Source organism: Hemiscyllium ocellatum, chromosome 1 (genome assembly GCF_020745735.1).
Source record: "Hemiscyllium ocellatum isolate sHemOce1 chromosome 1, sHemOce1.pat.X.cur, whole genome shotgun sequence".
NCBI lineage: Eukaryota > Metazoa > Chordata > Chondrichthyes > Orectolobiformes > Hemiscylliidae > Hemiscyllium > Hemiscyllium ocellatum.
In genome coordinates, this window is record NC_083401.1 from 13059726 (window position 1) to 13080766 (window position 21041).

General features: G+C 42.3%; 1 protein-coding gene across 1 annotated transcript in view; it reads right to left on the minus strand.

Annotated features, from left to right (window-relative positions):
* The window catches only part of LOC132823008 (exocyst complex component 6B), a 649049-nt gene that overhangs the window by 206249 nt on the left and 421759 nt on the right, over positions 1-21041 (minus strand). The window contains exons 14-15 of the mRNA XM_060836576.1: positions 17885-17990; positions 820-929 (exon numbers count right to left, since the gene is read on the minus strand). Coding sequence (XP_060692559.1) covers positions 820-929; positions 17885-17990 — 216 coding nt within the window. The remainder of the gene's footprint in view (positions 1-819; positions 930-17884; positions 17991-21041) is intronic.

A 21041-nucleotide genomic window follows, 5' to 3' on the forward strand; every position in this document is an offset into this window, starting at 1 on the left:
ATATTTCCAAGTCAGGATGGTAAGCGGCTTGGAGGGGAACTTGCAGTTGATGGTGTTCCCATGTATTTGCTGCCCTTGTCCTTCCAGATGGAAGTGGTCCTGAGTTTGGAAGGTGTTTGTCTAAAGATCTTTGGTGAATTTCTGCAGCACATCTTGTAGTTAGTACACACTACAGCTTGTAAGCTTTGGTGGTGGAGAAAGTGGATGCTAGTGGATGTGTGATCCAAGTGGGAAAATTTAGGAACCGCAAATGAGATAAAATGAAACGAAGCCACAGGTCACAGACCTGAATTCAAATCCAAGACACCTTTTCAGTTGTGATATGTTATTGTCTCCTCAGTGTTAGATCAATTCCACTTAGCAAAACAAATTTCCATTTATAAAGCACTTTGAACACAGTAAAATGCCTCAAGGCCTTTTCATAGCAGAATGGTTAGAGAAACTGCTCCCTTTGGTTTATGGAATCTAGATATGTTGGGCATAGTCTAAAAATTTGAGTCAGGATTTTCAAATGATAAGTAAGGAAACACTTTCCCACAGATTGAGTAGAAGTAATCTGAAGTTTTCTTTTGGAAGCATCAATTGATGCTAGACCAATCGTTAAATTTAAATCTGGCATTGATAGATGTTGTTAATTAAAAGTATTACGGAATATGGGGGAAAAGTATGGGTATCCGTTCATACATCAGCCGTGGTTTCATTGAATGGTAAAACATGCAGGCACAAGAGACGAAATCCCTAACCGTGCATTCCTCCAGAGTAATTAGCGATAGCAGTGCCTCCTTAAGTATCAATGTACCATTTAGACTCTTTCCTTACCTCAGATGTAGGTCCTCTGAAAACTTGAGGCAGGCGTAGATAAACTCTTTAATCTGGGAGTAGACTTTGGGCACAAACTCAGAGAATGGGAACTTTTTGGGGAATGGTTGCTGAAAATAAAGAATACAAGTTAATATGGAACTCGAATCAATGTCCCCAAAGTTATAACCATAGATCAGCATTCAGTGAACCTCCTCTTCAGGTGACTGTTTCAGGGTTCTGTCAAAACTATTTGACAAATCAGCCATTGCTTGAGTTGGTGCATATTGTACATTTGTAACAGTAGCTGGAGCTAATGGTGATAAATCTGTTACATATTTATGTTATATCTGAAATATCATTTATTTTGTTAAGTTTATTACACATCTCTTCTTCCCCTTTCTTTTGTTCATCCTCTCCTCTCCATTTTCCATACCTCAGCACTTGTGTAAAGCCTGTTGAATTTGTAATTTTTGCCAACTAGATATTGGCCTGAAATGCCAACTCTGTTTCTCTCTCCACAGTGGCAGCCTGACCTGCAGAGCAGTTCCAGTATTTTCTGTACTCATTAGATTTTCAACATTTTTAGTATTTTGTTTTCGTTGGATTATGTCTCCTGATCTAATATGGCATAACAGGCAGCAAGAGACAAGCTGAGTTGTATCAACGAGCCAAGCAAGCTCTTGGATTGCAATTCATAGGAGGCCATTCAACCCTTGTGCCTGAACCCAATCACCAAATGAACACTTCCCTCCCGCCACTCTCCCACACTCTCACCATGACCTTGCAAAATTTTTCCTTTGCAGATAAGTTTCTAATTCACTTTTGAATGCTTTAACTGAACATGCCTCCACCACATTCTCAGGCACTGAGAAGCAAGATAAATGACCTCAGACCATATAGTAACAGGAAGCACTGCAGCTGATGCTGAAATCAACAAGGAGAAAGAAATGGATTAAAAACAACGAGGTAGACAAATAAAAAAATTGGTTAGTCACTTGAAATAAAAGTTGAGGATAGGGATTAAGCATAGGTGGTCATGAGAGTGATGTCACCGTGTGCATGGACAAAGTACAAAGCCGATAAGGGAGATATATACCTTAATTCAACTAACAGCTTGTGTTATTCCATGCAATGCTATCTCCACATAATAGCATTACTCTAAAGCAGCAGAGGAGATTTATTTTGGAAATGAATGAGAGTTCACAATGGTAGCAGAGTCATGTTGTCACAGAAGGACGCCATTTGGCCAATCTACATAGTTTAGTGACTCTTGGTTTCAATGCAGTGAAGGTGCACAGAAGGAAAAATGTGGGTTCGTTAGTGGATTTGCAGCTTTTAGTTGAGAAAAAGGCAAAAGTTCACAGGAAATCTGACAACACTGACTGTAAAGGAGGAAACAGTGATGGCTTATGGTCGACTTGAATGATAACACGGCATGTTGGAGCACCATACTGGGCTGAGCATTGAGTCAGTCATGAGGAGGCCACATGGCCCATCAAGTCTATGCTACATGTTTGTTGAGTAATCTCCTGCTCATTCACCTTCATAGTTTATTTATAGTAAGTTTATTTTTCTCAAGTGCCCACGCAAATTCCTTAGGAAATCATTGATTATCTCCACATCCACCATTCTTGAGTGCATGCTGATGCACAAAGTGAGAAGGTCAATTGAATTGTAACTTGACTGTTTCAAAGTGACCTGATGAACAAAACTGGGACCAAACCAAATCAGGTCAACTCTGGCCCCGAACGCCAAAGGCAATTGTTGAAAACAGAGAATTTCATTAACATATATGCTGTGTCGTGGTTGATTTAATAGGTGCTGAACTGGAATAGGAAACACACAGCTAATTAAATGACAAAGTGATTGCCAAAAACCCTTGTCAGTCTGCATTTCATCTATTGAAGAAAGCAGCTTGTTGCAGACATCGTGGAATGGACCCAAGAGTCTATTCGTGCCTGTGTTTAAATGTTTAAATATCACAACCCAAATGCCAAATGGCTCAGACCAAGAGCTTATCATATTAGAAATAGCAGCAGTCACCATAGACCTCATCACTCCACATTAAGCACTCAACTCCACAGTGGTACCAAACCCTCAGAAGGGATGGCACGGTGGCTCAGTGGTTAGTACTGCTGCCTCACAGTGCCAGGGAGTGGGGTTTGATTCCAGCCTCAGGTGAATGTCTGCGTGGAGTTTACACATTCTCCTTGTGTCTGCGTGGGTTTCCTCCGGGTGCTCCGGTTTCCTCCCATAGACCAAAGATGTGCAGGTCAGGTGAATTGGCCATGCTAAATTACCCATAGTGCTTAGGTGCATTAGTCACAGGGAAATGGGTCTGGGTTGGTGGGACTTGTTGGGCTGAAACAGCTGCTTCCACACAGTAGGGAATCTAATCTAATCTTATATTTTATGATGAAATAATATTACATGTGCAATTTTCAAGTTATACAATGAAATCAATACCATCTCACCATTGGAAATGCAACATCTAGCTATGTTCTCCCAGTCAGTCAGTTTGCACTGTACTGATATCAAATACCACTGAGGTGATATAAAGCCAAAATGTAAGAATGGGATTAAAAGTAATCTGATTTATGTTGTGTATATTATTCTTATTCTTATTATTGTTCAAGAATTAGGGTTCTGAAATAATGGCTTATGGGGTTGGTTATTTTTCTGGAAGTCAAGGCTACAGGATGATCAACATACTAGGTTTTGGATGAGCAGAGGGATCTTGGTGTCTATGTACACAGATCTCTGAAAGTTGCCACCCAGGTAAATAGTGCTGTGAGGAAGGCATATGGTGTACTGGGCTTTATTGGCAGGGGAATTGAGTTCCGGAGTCCTGAGGTCATGTTGCAGTTGTATAAGACTCTGGTGAGGCCTCATCTGGAGTATTGTGTGCAGTTTTGGTCGCCATACTATAGGAAGGATGTGGAAGCTTTAGAACGAGTGCAGAGGAGGTTTACCAGGATGTTGCCTGGAATGGTAGGAAAATCTTATGAGGAAAGGCTGAGGCACTTGGGGCTGTTCTCATTGGAGAAGAGAAGGTTTAGGGGAGATCTGATAGAAGTGTATAAGATGATTAGGGGTTTAGATAGGGTAGATACTAAGAACCTTTTACCGCTAATGGAGTCAGGTGTTACTAGGGGACATAGCTTTAAATTAAGGGGTGGTAGGTATAGGACAGATGTTAGGGGTAGATTCTTCACACAGCGGGTTGTGAGTTCATGGAATGCCCTGCCCGTATCAGTGGTGAACTCTCCTTCTTTATGGTCATTTAAGCGGGCATTGGATAGGCATTTGGAAGTTATTGGGCTAGTATAGGTTAGGTAGGATTCGGTCGGCGCAACATCGAGGGCCGAAGGGCCTGTACTGCGCTGTATCCTTCTATGTTCTATGTTCTATGTTACAGGAGGGACAGAGAAAGTGGGAGAGGCGGCGCAGTAGCATTACTGATCATAAATCAAATCATGTGAGGGAGGATGTAATGACTGGAAATAACCGAGTGGAGAGTTTATGGGTGGGATTGCTGAGCCATCATGGAACAAAAGCCACAATAGGTGTCATAGGCCAACTGGTAGCAGCCTGGAAGTGCTAGACTGTATAAATGTTGACATTAGGCAACTATGCAGCAACTGCAGAGCAACACTAATGGGGCATTTTAACCTTAACATTGACTGGGAGAAACAGACAAGCACCTGCAAAAAGTTTGTGAATGTACAGTGTATGTCCGGGACAGTTTCCTCTAGCAATATATCTTGGATGCGGCAAGGGATAAGCAATATTGGATCTAGTTGTTTGTGAGCATTTGTCAAGTAGTGATTATAACATAATCGAGTTGCATGCAGCATTTATCAGAGATAAACAAAGACTGGATACTAGAATCCCAATATCCTGGTGGGGGGAGGGGGGAGGGGCGGAAATGTTTGCAAATGCTCTTCAGTGGGTTTAAACTAATTTAACTGAGAGATGGGAACCTACATTGTAGTTTGAGCACACAGGAGGGTGACAGTAGTGAGGTCAGAACTAAGAGGTTGGTTTGAAATGTGTCGACGTCAGCGCCAGGAGCATCCAGAATATGCTGGGTAACTTGCAGCATGGGTTGGTACCTGGGATTTCGATGCTGTGGCCATTTCAGAGACATGGATAGACCAGAGTCGGAGGGGGGTGGTGTGTGTCATTGTCAGTCAAGGACAATACTACAGTTGCAGAAAGGACATCTGAGAACTCGTCTACAGAGGTAGTATTGGCTGAGATTAGAAACAAGAAAGAAGAGGTCACCCTGTTGGGAATTTTCTATAGGCCTTTGAATAGTTCCAGAGATGTAGAGGATAGGATAGCAAAGATGATCTTAAATAAGAGCAAAAGTGACATGGTGGTTGTTATGGGAGGCTTTAAACTTTCCAAATATTGACTGGGAATACAAAGGTTCAAGTATGTTAGATGGGTCAGTTTTTGTCCAATGTGTGCAGGAGGGTTTCCTGACACAGTATGTAGACAGGCCAACAAGGGGCGAGGCCACAGTAGATTTGGTATTGGACAACGGACCCGGCCAGGTGTTAGATTGGAGGTACGTGAGCACTTTGGTGATAGTGACCACAATTTCGTTATGCTTACTTTTGTGATGGAAAGGGATAGGTATATACTGTAGGACAAGAGATATAGCTGGGAAAAGGCAATTACAATGCGATTAGGCAAGGTTTAGGATGCATAGGATAGGGAAGGAAACTGCAGGGGATGGGCAGAATAGAAATGTGGAGCTTATTCAAAGAACAGCTACTGCTGCTCCTTGATAAGTATGTACCTGTCAGGCAGGGAGGAAATGGTTGAGACGGTAGCCATAGTTCACTGAGGAAGTTGAATCTCTTGTGAAGAGGAAGAAGGCAGCTTAAATTAGGATGCGATGTGATGGCTCAGTTAGGGCGCTTGAGAGTTACAGGTTAGCCAGGAAAGACCTAAAAAGAGAGAGCTAAGAAGAGAAGTCTTTGGCGGGTACGATCAAGGAAATCTAAAGCTTTTTATAGATATATCAGGAATAAAAGAATGACTAGAGTGAGATTAGGGCCAATCAAGGATAGCAGTGAGTTGTTGTTGCTGTTTGCCCACTGCTGTTTGTTATTTTTATAAATGACCTGGATGAGGGCACAGAAGGTTGGGTTATTAAATTTGCGGATGACACTCAGGTCAGTAGAATTGTGGATAGTGATGAAGGATAGTGATAATGTTGGTTACAGAGGGACACAGGGAGTCAGGCAGCATCTGAGGACCAGGAGAATTGACATTTCGGGCAAAAGCCCTTCATCAGGAATGAGACTGGGCGCTTAGAGGGTGGAGAGATAAATGGGAGGGGGGGTGGGGCTGGGGGGAAGGTAGCTGAGAGTGTGATAGGTAGATGGAGGTGGAGGAAAAGATGGTAGGTCAGCGAGGAGGGTGGAACAGATAGGTAGGAAGGAAGATGAACAGGTAGGACAGGTCATGAGGGCGATGCCAAGTTTGGAGGTTAGATCTGGGATAAGGTGGCGGGAGGGGAAATGAGGAAACTGGTGAAATCCACATTGATGCCCTGGGGTTGGAGGATCCTGAGGTGGAAGATGAGGCGTTCTTCCTCCAGGCATCAGGTGGTTAGGGAGTGGTGATGGAGGAGGCCCAGGACCTGCATGTCCTTGGTGGAGATGGGGAGGGGGTATTTTGTCCTCACATTCACCTACTGAGGGACATACATAAGCTACAGCGCTGGTTGTGAAGTGGGAAATGGAGTTTAATGTGGAAAAGAGTGGGGGTGATTCACTAAGGAAGAAGCAACAGGAATGCAGAGTACTGGGTTAATGGTAAGATTCTTGATAGTGGAGATAAGCAGAGAAATCTCAGTGTTCAGGTACATAGATCCTTGAAAATTGCCACCCAGATTGATAGGGTTGTTAAGAAGGCATAGGTGTGTTAGCTTTTATTGGTAGAGGGATTGAGTTTCGGAACCATGAGATTATGCTGCAGTCACACTTGGACTATTGCGTACAGTTCTGGTCACCGCATTACAGGAAGAATGTGGAAGCTTTGGAAAGGGTTCAGAGGAGATTTATTCAGATGTTGCCTGGTATGGAAGGAAGGTCTTATGAGGAAAGGTTGAGGGATTTGAAGCTGTTTTTATTATAGAGAAGAAGGTTGAGAGGTGATTTAATTGACATATACAAGGTAATCAAAGAGTTAGACAGTTTGGACAGTGACAGCCTTTTTCCTCGGATGGCGATGGCTAGCACAAGGGAACATAGCTTTAAATTGAGGGGTGATAGATATAAGACAGATGTCTGAGTTTCTTTACTCAGAGCAGTATGGGCATGGAATGCACTACATGCAACAGTAGTAGACTTGCCAACTTTAAGGGCATTCAAATGGTCATTGGATAGGCATATAAATGAGAATAGAATATTGTAGGTTAGATGGACTTCAGATTGGTTTCACAGGTCAACGCAATATTGATGGCGGAATGGTCTGTGCTGCACTGTAATGTTCTATGTTCTAGAACATTGGATTTAAGTAAGGCAGAATTTAATGGAATGAGGCAGAGACTGTCCACAGTAAACAGGGAAGCTCTGCTCATAGATAAAACAACCAATGAACAATGGAGTGTGTTCAAAGAAACATTTACTGCTATTCAGAAGTAGCTTTTACCCATAAAAAGAAAAAGCTTCACCTCGTAAAAAAAAGGTCCTGGATGTCATGGCCCATATCAACTTCAACCTCCCAGCCTGCCTTGATCCCTTGCAGGAGAAAGTGAGGACTGCAGATGCTAGAGTACCAGAGTTGAAAAATGTCGTGCTGGAAAAACACAGCAGGCCAGGCAGCATCTGAGGAGCAGGAGAATCGACGCTTCGGGCATAAGCCCTTCTGATCCCTTGCAATTTGCCTACCAAAATAACAGATCCACAGATGGACACCATTTCCCTACCCCTGCACTCATCCTTGGAATATCTGGATAATAAGGACACCTACTCATTGACTACAGCTCCCCTTCAATGCCACAATTCCACCAGACTAATCTCAAAATTCTAAGACCTGTGTTTCAGCTCTGTCCTTTGCAACTGGATCCTCAACTTTCTGATCGACAGACGCAATCAATGAAGATAGAAAACACTCAACACTGGCACCCTGCAACAATGCATACTCAGCCTCCTATTGTACTCCCTGTACATCCACAACTGTGTCACCAAATTCTGTACGAATGCCATCTACAAGTTCGCTGACGACACTACCATTGTAGTTGTGGTTCTGTTCGCCGATGTGTCGACCTGGACCCAATATACCGGCCACTGCAATGGACAGCTGGAACTGACAACCAGAAGCGGCAGAGACAAACCACTATAAATGCCAGAGGAAATACCACAGAAGCACTTCACAGGAGGCTCCCAAGCACTGAGGATGTCACCGAGACATGGGATGAAACGTCTGCAACACAAATTCCCAGCTCGACGAACAGAACCACAACAACGAGCACCCGAGCTACAAATCTTCTCACAAACTTTGAACTACCATTGTAAGCTGGATATCGAACAATGATGAGTTAGAATACAGAAAGGAGATAGAGTGCTTGGATGTCGTGGTGCAATGATAACAATCTTTCTCAATCTCAGCAAAACAAAACAACTGACCTCAGGAAAAAAGGAGAAGACGCCCCACCTACATCAATAGAACAGAGGTAGAGACAGTCGAGAGCATCAATCTCCCAGGAGTGATGATAACCAATACTCCTGGACCTCCCACGTAGATGTGACGATCAAAAAGGAACAAAAGGAAATTCAGCATGTCCAAAATGACATTCATCAACTTTTACAGATGCACCACTGGAACAGCTTGGTATGTCAACTGTTCTGCCCAGGACTGTAAGAAACTACAAAAAGTTGTGTGCATAGCCCAGATGATCACACAAGCCAACCTTCCATCCAAGGACTCCATGTATCCTCCCAAAATCCCCCCATCCTGGTAATACTCTTTTTCAACCTCTTCCGTCAGACAGAAGATACAGAAGCTTGAACACTTGCACCAACAGGTTCAAGAACAGCTTATTCCCTGTTGATACCAGGGGCTGAATGGACCTCACTAATTTCAAATCCTCCTTTGCAGTCATAACCTTGTATGTCTCATTCTGTCAAAGCACCCTATGATCTGTACATCCTTGCTTGCTATGATCTGCATTGCACTACTCATAAAACAAACAAAACATTTCACTGTACTCAGGTCCATGTCACAACAAATAAATCAAATCAAAACATCTGAGGTGGTAACGGACAGCATAAAATTAATAGAAAGGCTTAGAAAAATGCAAAGTACAGCACAGAACCCACAGAATGGGTCAAATACAAATACTCAAACGGACAAGACATGTCCGCAATGTTACACTGGGATCTGTGTTGGGGCCTCAATTATTCACAATATTAATTAACGACTTGGATATAGGCATAAAAATTCAAACATTCAAATTTGCTGACAACACTAAATTGGGCAGTATTGTGGACAGTGTTGACAACAGCATCAATTTACAACAGGATATTGATAGATAAGGTGATTGGGCAAAGCTGTAGCAGATGGGTTTTCATATAAGCAAGTGTGAGGTTATCCATTTCTGACAAAAAAACTTTTTTGGAACAAAAAGTTAAATACAGCAGATGACCATCGAGATTTGAGGGTTCAATTTAAAGCTCTTTAAAATGCATAGGTACAGAAAGTAGTCAAGAAGGTAAATAGACTGCTGGCCTCCATATCTAAAAGGCTGCAGTATAGCAATGCAGATGGTGCGCTGAGCTATATAAAACCGCAGTCAGACCCCACTTAGAGTAGTGTGAGTAGGTGTTGGCACCACACCTTAGGAAGGATGCCTTGTCCATGGCGTGAAGTTCAACATAGGTTTACAAGGATGACATCTGGAATTTCAGGGTTAAGTTACGAGGAGAGACTAGACAAATTAGTCCTTTATTCTCCAGAAGTTAAAAGATTAGGGGGCGATCTACATTTGTACAGACACGTCTACAATCTAAGGAAATGGAGGAGGCCATTTAGGACTGAGATGAGGAGAAATTTCTTCAGACAGAGAGTTATTAGTCTGTGGAATTCTCAGCCAGAGAAAGAGGCTGAGGCCAAAACAATGTAGATCCTTGGGCTAAAGAGGTCAAAAGATGTGAGGAGAAGGGAGGAATGTGGTACTCAGTTGGATGATTAGTCTGATCATATTGAATGGTTGGACAGGCACAAAGGACCAAATAGGCTACTCCTAATCCTATTTTCTATATTTCTATTTCAGTTAGGGATCTGATTTATCCAGTAGAACCATCAGCAGGGAGCATAATAGGAGTCTTCACCACCCATATCTTGCAAGCCTCCTCAAACACTACTTTCTTTCTTCATTAACGACTAAAATGACTCTTAAAAATTCGAACTGTAGAGCTTTGGTAAAATACTTCAGCAGTCATCAATATGCTGGGTCTCCCTGTGGTGCATCTGTCATAGAGTCATACAGATATACAGCACGGAAACAGATCCTTTGGCCCAACTCATCCATGCCAACCAGACATCCTAAATTATTCTCGTCCCACCTGCCAGCACTTGGCCCATATCCCTCTAAACCCTTACTATTTATATAACCACCCAGATGCCTTTTAAACGCTGTAATTGTACCAGCCTCCACCACTTCCTCTAACAGCTCATTCCCATCAGTAACACACTCTGAGTGAAAAGGTTGCCCCTTTGGTCCCTTTTAAATCTTTCCCCTCTCACCCTAAACCTATGCCCTCTAGTTCTGGACTCCCTCACCCAAGGGAAAAGACTTTGTCTATTTATCCTACCCATGCTTCCCATGATTTTATAAACTTTTGTAAGGTCACCCCTCAACCTCCGATGCTCCAGGGAAAACAGCAACAGCCTACTCAACCTTTCCCTATAGTTCAAGCCCCCCAACCCTAGCAATATCATTGTTAATCTTTTCTGAACCCTTTCAAGTTTTACAACATCCTTCCCATAGGAAGGAGACCAGAATTGCACACAATATTCCAAAAGTGGCCTAACCAATGTCCTGGACAGCCACAACATGACCTCTCAATTCCTACACTCAATGCTCTGACAATAAAGGAGAGCATACCAAATGCCTTCTTCACTATCCTATCTACCTCCAACTCCACTTTCAAGGAACTATGAATATGCACGCCAAGTCTCTTTGTTCAGCAACATTCCCCAGGACCTTACCATTAAGTGTATAAGTCCTGTCCTGATTTGTCTTTCCAAAATGAAGCACCTCACTTTCATTTATATTAAACTCCATCTGCCACTCCTCGGCCCATTGGCCCATCTGATCAAGATCCCGTTGTACTCTGAGATAACCTTCTTTGCAGTCCACTAAACCTCTAATTTTGGTGTCATTTGCAAACTTATTAACTACATCCCCTTTGTTCACATCCTCAAATGAACTGTCATTGCACTTCATTCCTCCATCACGACCTTCTCCCATCTTCTAATAATCAATCTCTGCCAGGACTCTTTCCAACAGTATGGTTTTAATAAATGGGTGAATTAGCTGAAAAACAAAATCCATAGATAAGATCCTTAAATAAAATAGATCTGTAAAATAATGTAGAAGTGCTTAAAAAGCTGGTTTAGCCTTACAGGTGGGTGACCGCCTCAGGTAACGTGCCAAGAAAATGGTTGGCAGCTGAAGGTGGGTTTGGTGAGAGCTCAGAGGCAAGACCTAGAGTAGACTGGGCTAGTTGTGTTACTGGAAGACAGCGCAGAGGGTAGGGCTGTGAACAGTATGAAGATTGGGTTGACCTGCAGTTATCAAGGTGCGTGTCAGACAAATCAGTATTGTTCAAGGGAGCTTTTTTTCCCTTTTAAGACACAGTTAAGTGCTACATATTTAAACTTAAAGAAATGGTGCCAAAATACAAGTTCACCCAGGGCACCCTTTTCCCTAAGGCTGAGACAATAAATTGCAGATTCTGTCCAAAGGTGGAAAATGATTTATGAGTATCAGTGTCAAAATTGTAACAAGAACAGACAGACACTGCAGGAAAAAGGAGGCATATTTTCATATGATGTGTATTATAATTTAGTTGGGGGCTATATGATCACTAATCCATCTGAAATGGACTCTTCAACTCAAATGTTTCAGAACCACTGTCATGTGGAGAAAAACAGACTGCCTCTGGCTTCTTTGCTCTACAACTAATGACTCCTCCAATTCTCAAAGGGTCAATAGTCTTTGGAAACTTTGTTGCAAAGTGGTTCAAAGGCTGATGTGGGAGAAGCAGATTCTGTGGCACCAGTATCGGGGAATGTGAGACTTGTGTTGATGGCACAGTCTCCACCCGAACCATTGTGGGGCCCATGCTCCTGCCAACCGTGTAACTAGGGAAGTAGGGAGGAGTTTAAACTAAAATGCGATCCCTTACCACACTGTTAAGGACACATAGTAAATCAAAGAATAATGTAAAGGCCAAAGAAAAAACTATTGATACAGGAGATGATAAACAGATTGCAACAGGAGGGTTACAAGGTATGTACCGTAGGGTCAACAAAAAAAGACTAGAATTTAGGCAACAGTGATAATCATGGAAACCTTTAACCTATACATCTAACGGAAAAGTCAGATGGGCAAAAGTAGCCTAGATGAGGAGTTTACACATTGCATTCATGATACGTTTCTTTGAACAGTGCAGTCTTGATCCACCAGACCTGGTTATATTCGACCTGGTATTGTGCAAAGGCTGTCTCATAGTGAAGATGCCTGAAGGTATGGGTGAAGTTGATGGACTATTTGAGCAACTTCAATAACCCCATACTCATATCCACCTGCCATCACCTCACCTACCTTCTCCGCATCCACCTGCCACCGTCCTACCTACCTTTCCCCCAGCCCCACGTCCCTTCCTCTATTTATTTCTGAGCTCCCTTCCCCCTTCCCAGGTCCTGATGAAGGATCCTGACCAGAAAGGTTGACTTTCCTGCTCCTCTGATGCTGTCTGACCCGCTGTGCCTTTCCAGCTCCACATTTTATCAAAATTAGGTTAAAGGATTGGGCAACAGAGGTGCAGTGGGACATTTCAGAATGAAGAGAATAGGTGTATCCCAAAGAGTAAGTTTTAAGAACAGACTTACCAGTCATGGTTTACTAGAAATGTGACAAAAATTAAAGAAGAAGCATATAGCAGTGCAAAGGTGGATAGTAGATCAAAAGATCAGACAGAATGTAAACTCAGCAAAGAATGACCAAAACTTAATAGAGCATGCCACAAGGATCAGTCCTGGGATTTCAACTTTACAATTTATATGAATGATTTACATAAAGGGATATAAAGTATTGTTGCCAAATTTGCAACAACACAAAGATACGACAAAAGTAACTTGTGAAGAAGACACAAAGAGGTTTTGTATAAGATTTTTGATACATTAAATAAGTGGATAATAGTGTGTCAAATTGAGGATAATGTCAAAAATGTGAAACTGTCTATTTGGTAGGAAGAATAAGAAAGTGCTTTATCTAAAAGGGATAAATAGCAGAGTTCTGAGATGCAGACAAATCTGGGGGTCCTCATGCATGAGTGGCAAAAGGTGGTGACGTGGTGAAAGAAATCATCAACAATGCTATCAAGCAGCACCTGCTCAGCAATAACCTGCTCAGTGATGCCCCAGTTTGGGTTCCATCAGGGCCACTCAGCTCCTGACCTCATTACAGCCTTGGGTCAAGTACGGACAAAAGAATTGAATTCCAGGGATGAAGTGAGAGTGACTGCCTTTGACATCAAAGCTGTAATTAACTTAGTGTGGCATCAAGGATCCTTAGCAAATCTGGAGTCATAGCTTCCTGTAAAAACTCTATCCGATTCTATCAGGTCTTCAGTCTCTGTCACGTGTTCTGATGATGCCAACTTCAACAAGGGGCCTCCAAAATGTCCCCCTTCTTCCTCAATCAAGGATTCCTCCCACCATGGTTGACAGGGCCCTCAGCTGAATCCAGGCTATCTCCTACACTTCAGTCTTCACTGCCTCTCTTTCCTCCCAGAACAATGATTGGAATCCCCCATACTCACATCAATCCCACCAGCATCCAATCCAAAGGATCATTAGCTGTCATTTCTGCCATCTCCAACGGGATGCCACAACCAGACACATCTTCCCCTCCCTTCCTTTGTCAGCTTTCTGCTGGGATCATTCTGTCCGGGACACATTGGTCCACTCTTCCTCCCACCAACTGGCATCTTCCCATGCACATCGTACAAAGTGTAACATCTGCTTCTTTACTTCCTCCCTCCTCACTATCTCAGGCCCCAGACAGACCTTCCAGGTGAAGCAGCCATTTACCTGGATTTCACTCAATCTAGTCCACTGTATTCTTTGCTCACAATGGGATCTCTTCTGCAGTGGGGAGATGAAGCACAGACTGGGGAACTGCTTTGCTGAACATCTACGTTCTGTCTGCAAAACTGACCCCAAGCTTCCAGTTGCCTGCTTTTCAACACAACACTGTGTGCCCTGGCCAACATCTCTGTCTTAGATTATTACAATGCTTCAATGAACCTCAGCAGAAGTTCAATACTTCATTTTTTTGCCTGGGAACCCTGCAACCTTCTGGACTCAACATTGAGTTAAATAATTTTAGGGCCTGAGCACCTTCTTCCATGTCCTTACTCCACCAACTCCCACACACCTGTAACTTAGATGGGTTGCTACCACAAACAACTCATTGTCAACCACTAACAGCCCCTATTAGCAGCAATTGATTGTCCCAGGCTTGACCTTTACCCATTCCTTTGTCTGCTCAACTGCTTTTCTCTCTCCCAGGGTTTCATCTCCACCTATCGTTTACTCTCCCTGTTCTCTAGCATATTATGCCAACCTTTTGAGAGTTGCAATTAGTTCTGAAGAACGGTCACTGAATGTTAACTCTGCTTACTCCGCAGAAATGCTGCCAGATCTGCTGAATTTTTCCATTTTGGAATAAGTTCTGATTTTGGAGTCAGTGGGAACTGGGGAAAACTCTCCACTGGTTGGAGTCATAACTAGCGTACAGGAAGATGGATTGTGGTTTGTTGGAGTCAGATAGCTCAGCTTCAGGGCATCTCTGCAGAAGCTCCTAAGGTTAGTTCCCTTACCCCAAACATCTTCAGCTATTTCATCAATGACCTTCCCTCCATCATAAGGTCAACAGTGGGAACGTTCACTGATGACTGCACAATATTCAGCACTATTTGTGATTCCTCGGACATTGAGCAGTCCATGTCCCAATGCAGTAAGATCTGAACAATATCCAAACTGCAAGGTTACAAGTAGGCTATGGCTGTTTCCAAGAGAGAATCTAACGATTGTGATATCATTGAAAGTAGGCAATCATTAAAATTCTCCACTATTAATAGGCTCAGGGCTGCCATTGGTAACCGAAACCGAACTGGACTAGCCATATAAATAGTATATGGCTAGTCCGCTCTTATTCCTGATGAAGGGCTTATGCTCGAAACGTCGAATTCTCTATTCCTGAGATGCTGCCTGGCCTGCTGTGCTTTGACCAGCAACACATTTGTAGCCATATAAATACTGTGGTTACAAGGGCAGGTCAGAGTCGAGAAATCTTGCAGGGAGTACCTCATCTCCCAATTCCCCAAAACTTGTTCACCATCCACAAGGCCGAAGTCAGAAATTAAAAATCACACAACACTAGGTTATACCCCCACAGGTTTATTTGGAAATACTAACTTTCAGAGCACTACTCCTTCATCAGGTAATGAGTAGGGCAGGATCGTAAGACACACAATTTATCACAAAAGATCACAGTGTCATGCAATTAAAACAATATATTGAACAAACCTCGATTGCTGTTAGGTCTTTTATCTTTTAGAATGGGTTGCTGGTTTCGGTTCATTACTATGTAAATTCCAGAACTTCTTTTAAGTCACATTCTTGAGATAACTTAAAGGTTTTATAAAAAAAAGTGTCATCTCAGCTCAGACAATAAATTAAAGGTGTCAGGTTATAGTCTGCCTGTATCCTAACCTTGAGTCAGACTGGTCCAATTTCCAAAGCAGGAATTTATAAAATGTTATATGGATTGTGTGTGGGAAATCATGTCTCACAAACTTGATTGAGTTTTTTTGAAGAAGAATCAAAGAGGATTGATGAGGGCAGAGCAATAGACTTGATCTATATGGACTTCAGTAAGGCGTTCGACAAGGTTCCCCATGGGAGACTGGTTAGCAAGGTTAGATCTCATGGAATTCAGGGAGAACTAGCCATTTGGATACAGATCTGACTCAAAGGTAGAAGACAGAGGGTGGTGGTGGAGGGCTGTTTTTCAGACTGGAGGCCTGTGAGCAGCGGAGTGCCACAAGGATCGGTGCTGACCCGCTACTTTTCATTATCTATATAAATGATTTGGATGTGAGCATAAGTGATATAGTTAGTAAGTTTGCAAATGACGCCTAAATTGGAGGTGTAGAGGACAGCAAAGAAGGCTACCTCATATTACAACAGGATCTTGATCAGATGGGTCAATGGGCTGAGAAGTGGCAGATGGAGTTTAATTTAGATAAATGCAAGGTGCTGCAATTTGGGAAAGCAAATCTTAATGGGATGTGCTGCTGCACAAAGAGACCTTGGAGTGCAGGTTCATAGCCCCTTGAAAGTGGAGTCGCAGGTAGATAGGATAGTGAAGAAGGCATTTGGTATGTTTTCCTTTATTGGTCAGAGTACTGAGTACAGAGTTGTGAGGTCACATTGCAGCTGTACAGGACATTGGTTAGGCCACTGTTGGAGTATTACATGCAATTCTGGTCTCCTTCCTATCGGAAAGATGTTGTGAAACTTGAAAGGGTTCAGAAAAGATTTACAAGGATGTTGCCAGGGTTGGAGGATTTGAGTTATCGGGAGAGGTTGAATAGGCTGGGGCTGTTTTCCCTGGAGCGTCAGAGGCTGAGGGGTGACCTTATAGAGGTTTATAAAATCATGAGGGGCATGGATAGGATATATAGACAAGGTCTTTTCCCTGGGGTGGGGGAGTCCAGAACTAAAAGGCATAGTTTTAGGGTCAGAGGGGAAAGATGCAAAAGAGACCTAAGGGACAACTTTTTCATGCAGAGGGTGGTGTGTGCATGGAATGAGCTGCCAGAGGAAGTGGTGGAGGCTGGTACAATTGCAACATTTAAAAGGCATCTGGATGGGTATATGAATAGAAAGGGTTTGGAAGGATATGGGCATCGTGCTGGCAGGTGGGACGAGATTGGGTTGGGATATCTGGTCGGCATGGACAAATTGGACCGAAGGGTCTGTTTACGTGCTGTACATTTCTATGACTCGATGACTGACTGCCTGCATTGACTGCCTGCAGAGTGCATGCTTTTTGAGCAAAAAGTAGAATGAATCTGCAAATACAATTCTGCAAGTGCAAATTCACCCCAGAGACTTATATGTGTGTGTGCCGGGCAAGAGATTATAGATCAGTAATGACCTTACTAAGTGGCAATGAATGCTTTGATGGGCCAAACAATCTAATTTTATTCCATTTCTTGAATTCTCCTTAAGACCGTCTCCTATTCAACTTCAATCTTCAACTCGACAATAATAGGAGTTCACAAACTTTAAGATTGAGATCATGACTAGCTGCTTTCCAGTCTCCCTTTCGCCAGCTTACTTGAAGAAACTCTCAATTTATGTCATCACTTTGTTGTGGGATCATTACAAAACAAAAAGCATGCCACGGAAACTCCTATTAGGCATGTTCCATCTCAGACACTTCATGGTAATAAGTTCTTCACATTGTACACACGATATTTAAAGCTGTCACTAATAAATTCAATCCAACTTGAAATCAATATCAAAGTAAAATAATGCTGTGCTCAAACTCTGAAATAAGGGGAGAAAATGCAGAGAGAAACAGAGTTAATATTTCAATTAGTGGGTCAGTTTTGTAGTTGGTTAACTGACCCAAAAGGTTATTACTTTTATCTCTCCAGAGATGCTTCTAAACCTGCACAACATTTACCAGATTTTCTACTTTTTCTCCACAATAAAGTAGGTGGTGAAAGTATTTAATGCAGTAGTACTTGCTTACATTTTCCAGCTCTGAATCATGGAATGGAAATTGACCCATCACTCTCTTGTACTCCTCTTCATTCATGACAGGAATAGCACTGTAGTTATCCAACTCTAAAATATATCTGGTGGATGCAAAATAAATAATATTAGCAAGCACGGTTATCCAATTTCCAATGGATCAATAGAAAGCGACTCTGGACCTAATGAATCTCCCAAGCAATCTCCCTTGGACATCTGGCAGCTTTAAGTTTCATTTAAAATATCTAAAGGGATGTTGCCAATTAAAATAATTTCCTTTCGATGTTGCACAAATGTCAATCCTCATGGATTGCCCACTGCTCACATGGACTATAAGGAATCCAATGGATACTCTTGTTTGTCGAACGTGAACACACACTACCAGTCTGAGCATAAGAAAATGGAAGGACAGACCATTTTAAGTGATTCTATGTGTCCTAGACATATTTCTGTTATTTGTTTTTAGTCAAGTAAAACACTAAATATTTGTCAACCTACTTCTGTATCAAAACATGATATTTCTATTCTTGTGATTGCTGTGAAACTTTCCATCAGCTCATTCATCAAATAAAACATTCAGTTCAAAGACTTTGAAGGGCACAGCCCAACGACTGAAGCCATTCAAGAAGGCAGTTCACCACAACCTTCTCCAGAATGTGGGATGGGCAATAAACAAAAGCCAGCCCAATTCCCAAGGGCAAACAAAATAAACTGGAATATGAAAGCCTAACGTTTATTGAATCCATCTATCTCCTTCAAGTGACAAACATTTCTTCTGTATTAAATATTGTGACAACACAGTGCTGACATAGATTCTGTGGGATAGACGCATCCATTCAAATCCGACCCTTTGCTCCACGTCCACCCACTAGGTCTTCACAGTGCTCTTAATTTCAAGCATCATTTTGTTCAAAAAATATAAACAGGAACAGGATGGCTCAATAGGCCCACAAACTTGGCCCATCATTTATGGCCAAACCATTACCTCAACACCATTTCCTCACTTTAATACTCAGTTCCTGAAAGAAGAAAGAATACAGCCTTGAGTATACTCAACAATTGAGCATTGCCATTCCTCTTGGCTAGATTGTGGGAGAACGGAGTATGACAAGGCTCAAGTGCAATGAGGTACAAATGTAATTAGTTACATTAAATACAACAAAGAAGGCTGTACAAGCAATGCTTACAGCTATGGCAAATGGTGGGCATCAACAACCAGATGTGAAGTAAGTACCAATAGCTCTGGGAACATTGGCTCCAACTTATGTTGGAGTTGAGCTTCAGGCACTGTGATCCATCAGCGGAGAGAAAGTTAATTGGACACTTTGTAAGGAGGAAGTCATGCCCACCAGGCATGATTGATCTATCTGATTTGATCTATCATCAGGGACAGAACGGTGTAGCTACAAATCAATCAAGTATGGGATCTCAAAGACAGCAACAGAAGCCTCAGTCCTTGTGATTTTCCAACAGGTCTGAAGTTCAACATGTGGGGACAACAGTATGGAGGAGGATAAATAAACTGACAATAAATCCATGGTTCATACAACCTTTCAAGTGATGGAAGACAGGTTGGGTGGCCAATAAAATGGATTGCATTTGCAGTAGGAGACAGCATTGTCTGAGAGAGACTTTACACCATGCAAATAAAAACACCAGTCCCAAAGAGGGTTAAGCACACCTCCTTAGCATTAGGGAGAAATGTAGAGTGGGACAGGAAGATTGTTATGGTCTACATGAATGCTAAGGACATAGCAGAAGCACTCTGTTAGATTTACTTAAGGGAGTATGAGCAATTAGGAACTAAATCAAATGCAGAACTGCAAGGTCATAATCTCTGGATTACCATGTGAGTCAAGAGAAAATTGATGCAGAGTAAATAAGATTAATGAGTTGAATATGAGGCTCAAAGTTTGGTTTGGGAGGAATGAGTTTTGATTCATCAGCACTGGCAGGAGTACTAGGGAAAGAGGGAACTATACCATACGTTCTTCTTCTAAACCATACATGGACCAGTGTATTAACAAACCATCTCTACACTGACGAACTAGGGCTATGGAAGAGAATGAAACTTGGAAAACTACAGAGAAAGGATAAGAGAAAGGGGTGTGATGTGGGTAATGATAATCAGGGTACGACTGAAAGGGACAGAGCATACAAATATGTGCATCAGCTAATAATGTAACAGTAGAGGAAAATGCTCAAAAACTCAAGACTCTAAGGCTTTTAATGTGAACACATGCATCATTCATAACAGGATAGATAGATTCACAGCACAAACAGGAACAAATTACAATGTTATGCTCACCAATACAAAGATATACAAATTTATGAAATAGGAGCAGAAGTACGCCAACCAGCCCATCAAGCTTGCTTCACTACTCAATAAGACCATGTCTAATCTGTGAATTCTACATTCCCATCTACCCCCAAATGATTTCCTCTGTCAAACAAGAACCGATCTACTTCCACCTCACAAATATTCAATGACTTCACCTCCACTGCCTTCTGAGGCAGAGTGTTCCAAACTCTACAACTCTTAGAGAAAAAAGCCTCCTTATCTCTGTCCTAAAAGGGCGCCTCTTAATTTTTAAAATCATACGCCCTCCTCCTCCCCAATCTGGGCTCATCCACAAGAAGAAACATCCTTTCCATGTCCACCTTGTCAAAACTGTTCAGGAAATTATACACTTCAATCAAGTCACCCCTCACTCTTCCAAACTCCAGTGGGAAGGAGTCCCAGTCTCAGCTTTTTGGCGCTCCCTTGATGTTCTGAGCTGAATGGCTTGGGGGCCCAAAAAACTTTGAAAACATTTCGAGTGTTTAAAGCAGGATACTTGAATACTCCAGCTCAGAGACAATCTAGATCCCTCTGTACCCCAGAATTCTACAGCTCTTCATCAAGTAAGTAATACTCTGCTTTATTGCCCTTCCTGCCAAACTTAACAACTTTGCTTTCACCACATTATATCCCATCTGCCATATTTCTGCCATTCATCAATTCATCCATATTGATCTGCACCTCAATACATCCTCGTCAAAACATACTTTTGCAACCTATCTTTGAGTCATATACTAATTTAATTAAATGCCTTCACTCCCCCTCAGCCAAGCCATTGACACAAATTGTAAAAATCTGAAGCTGGGTCTTTGCC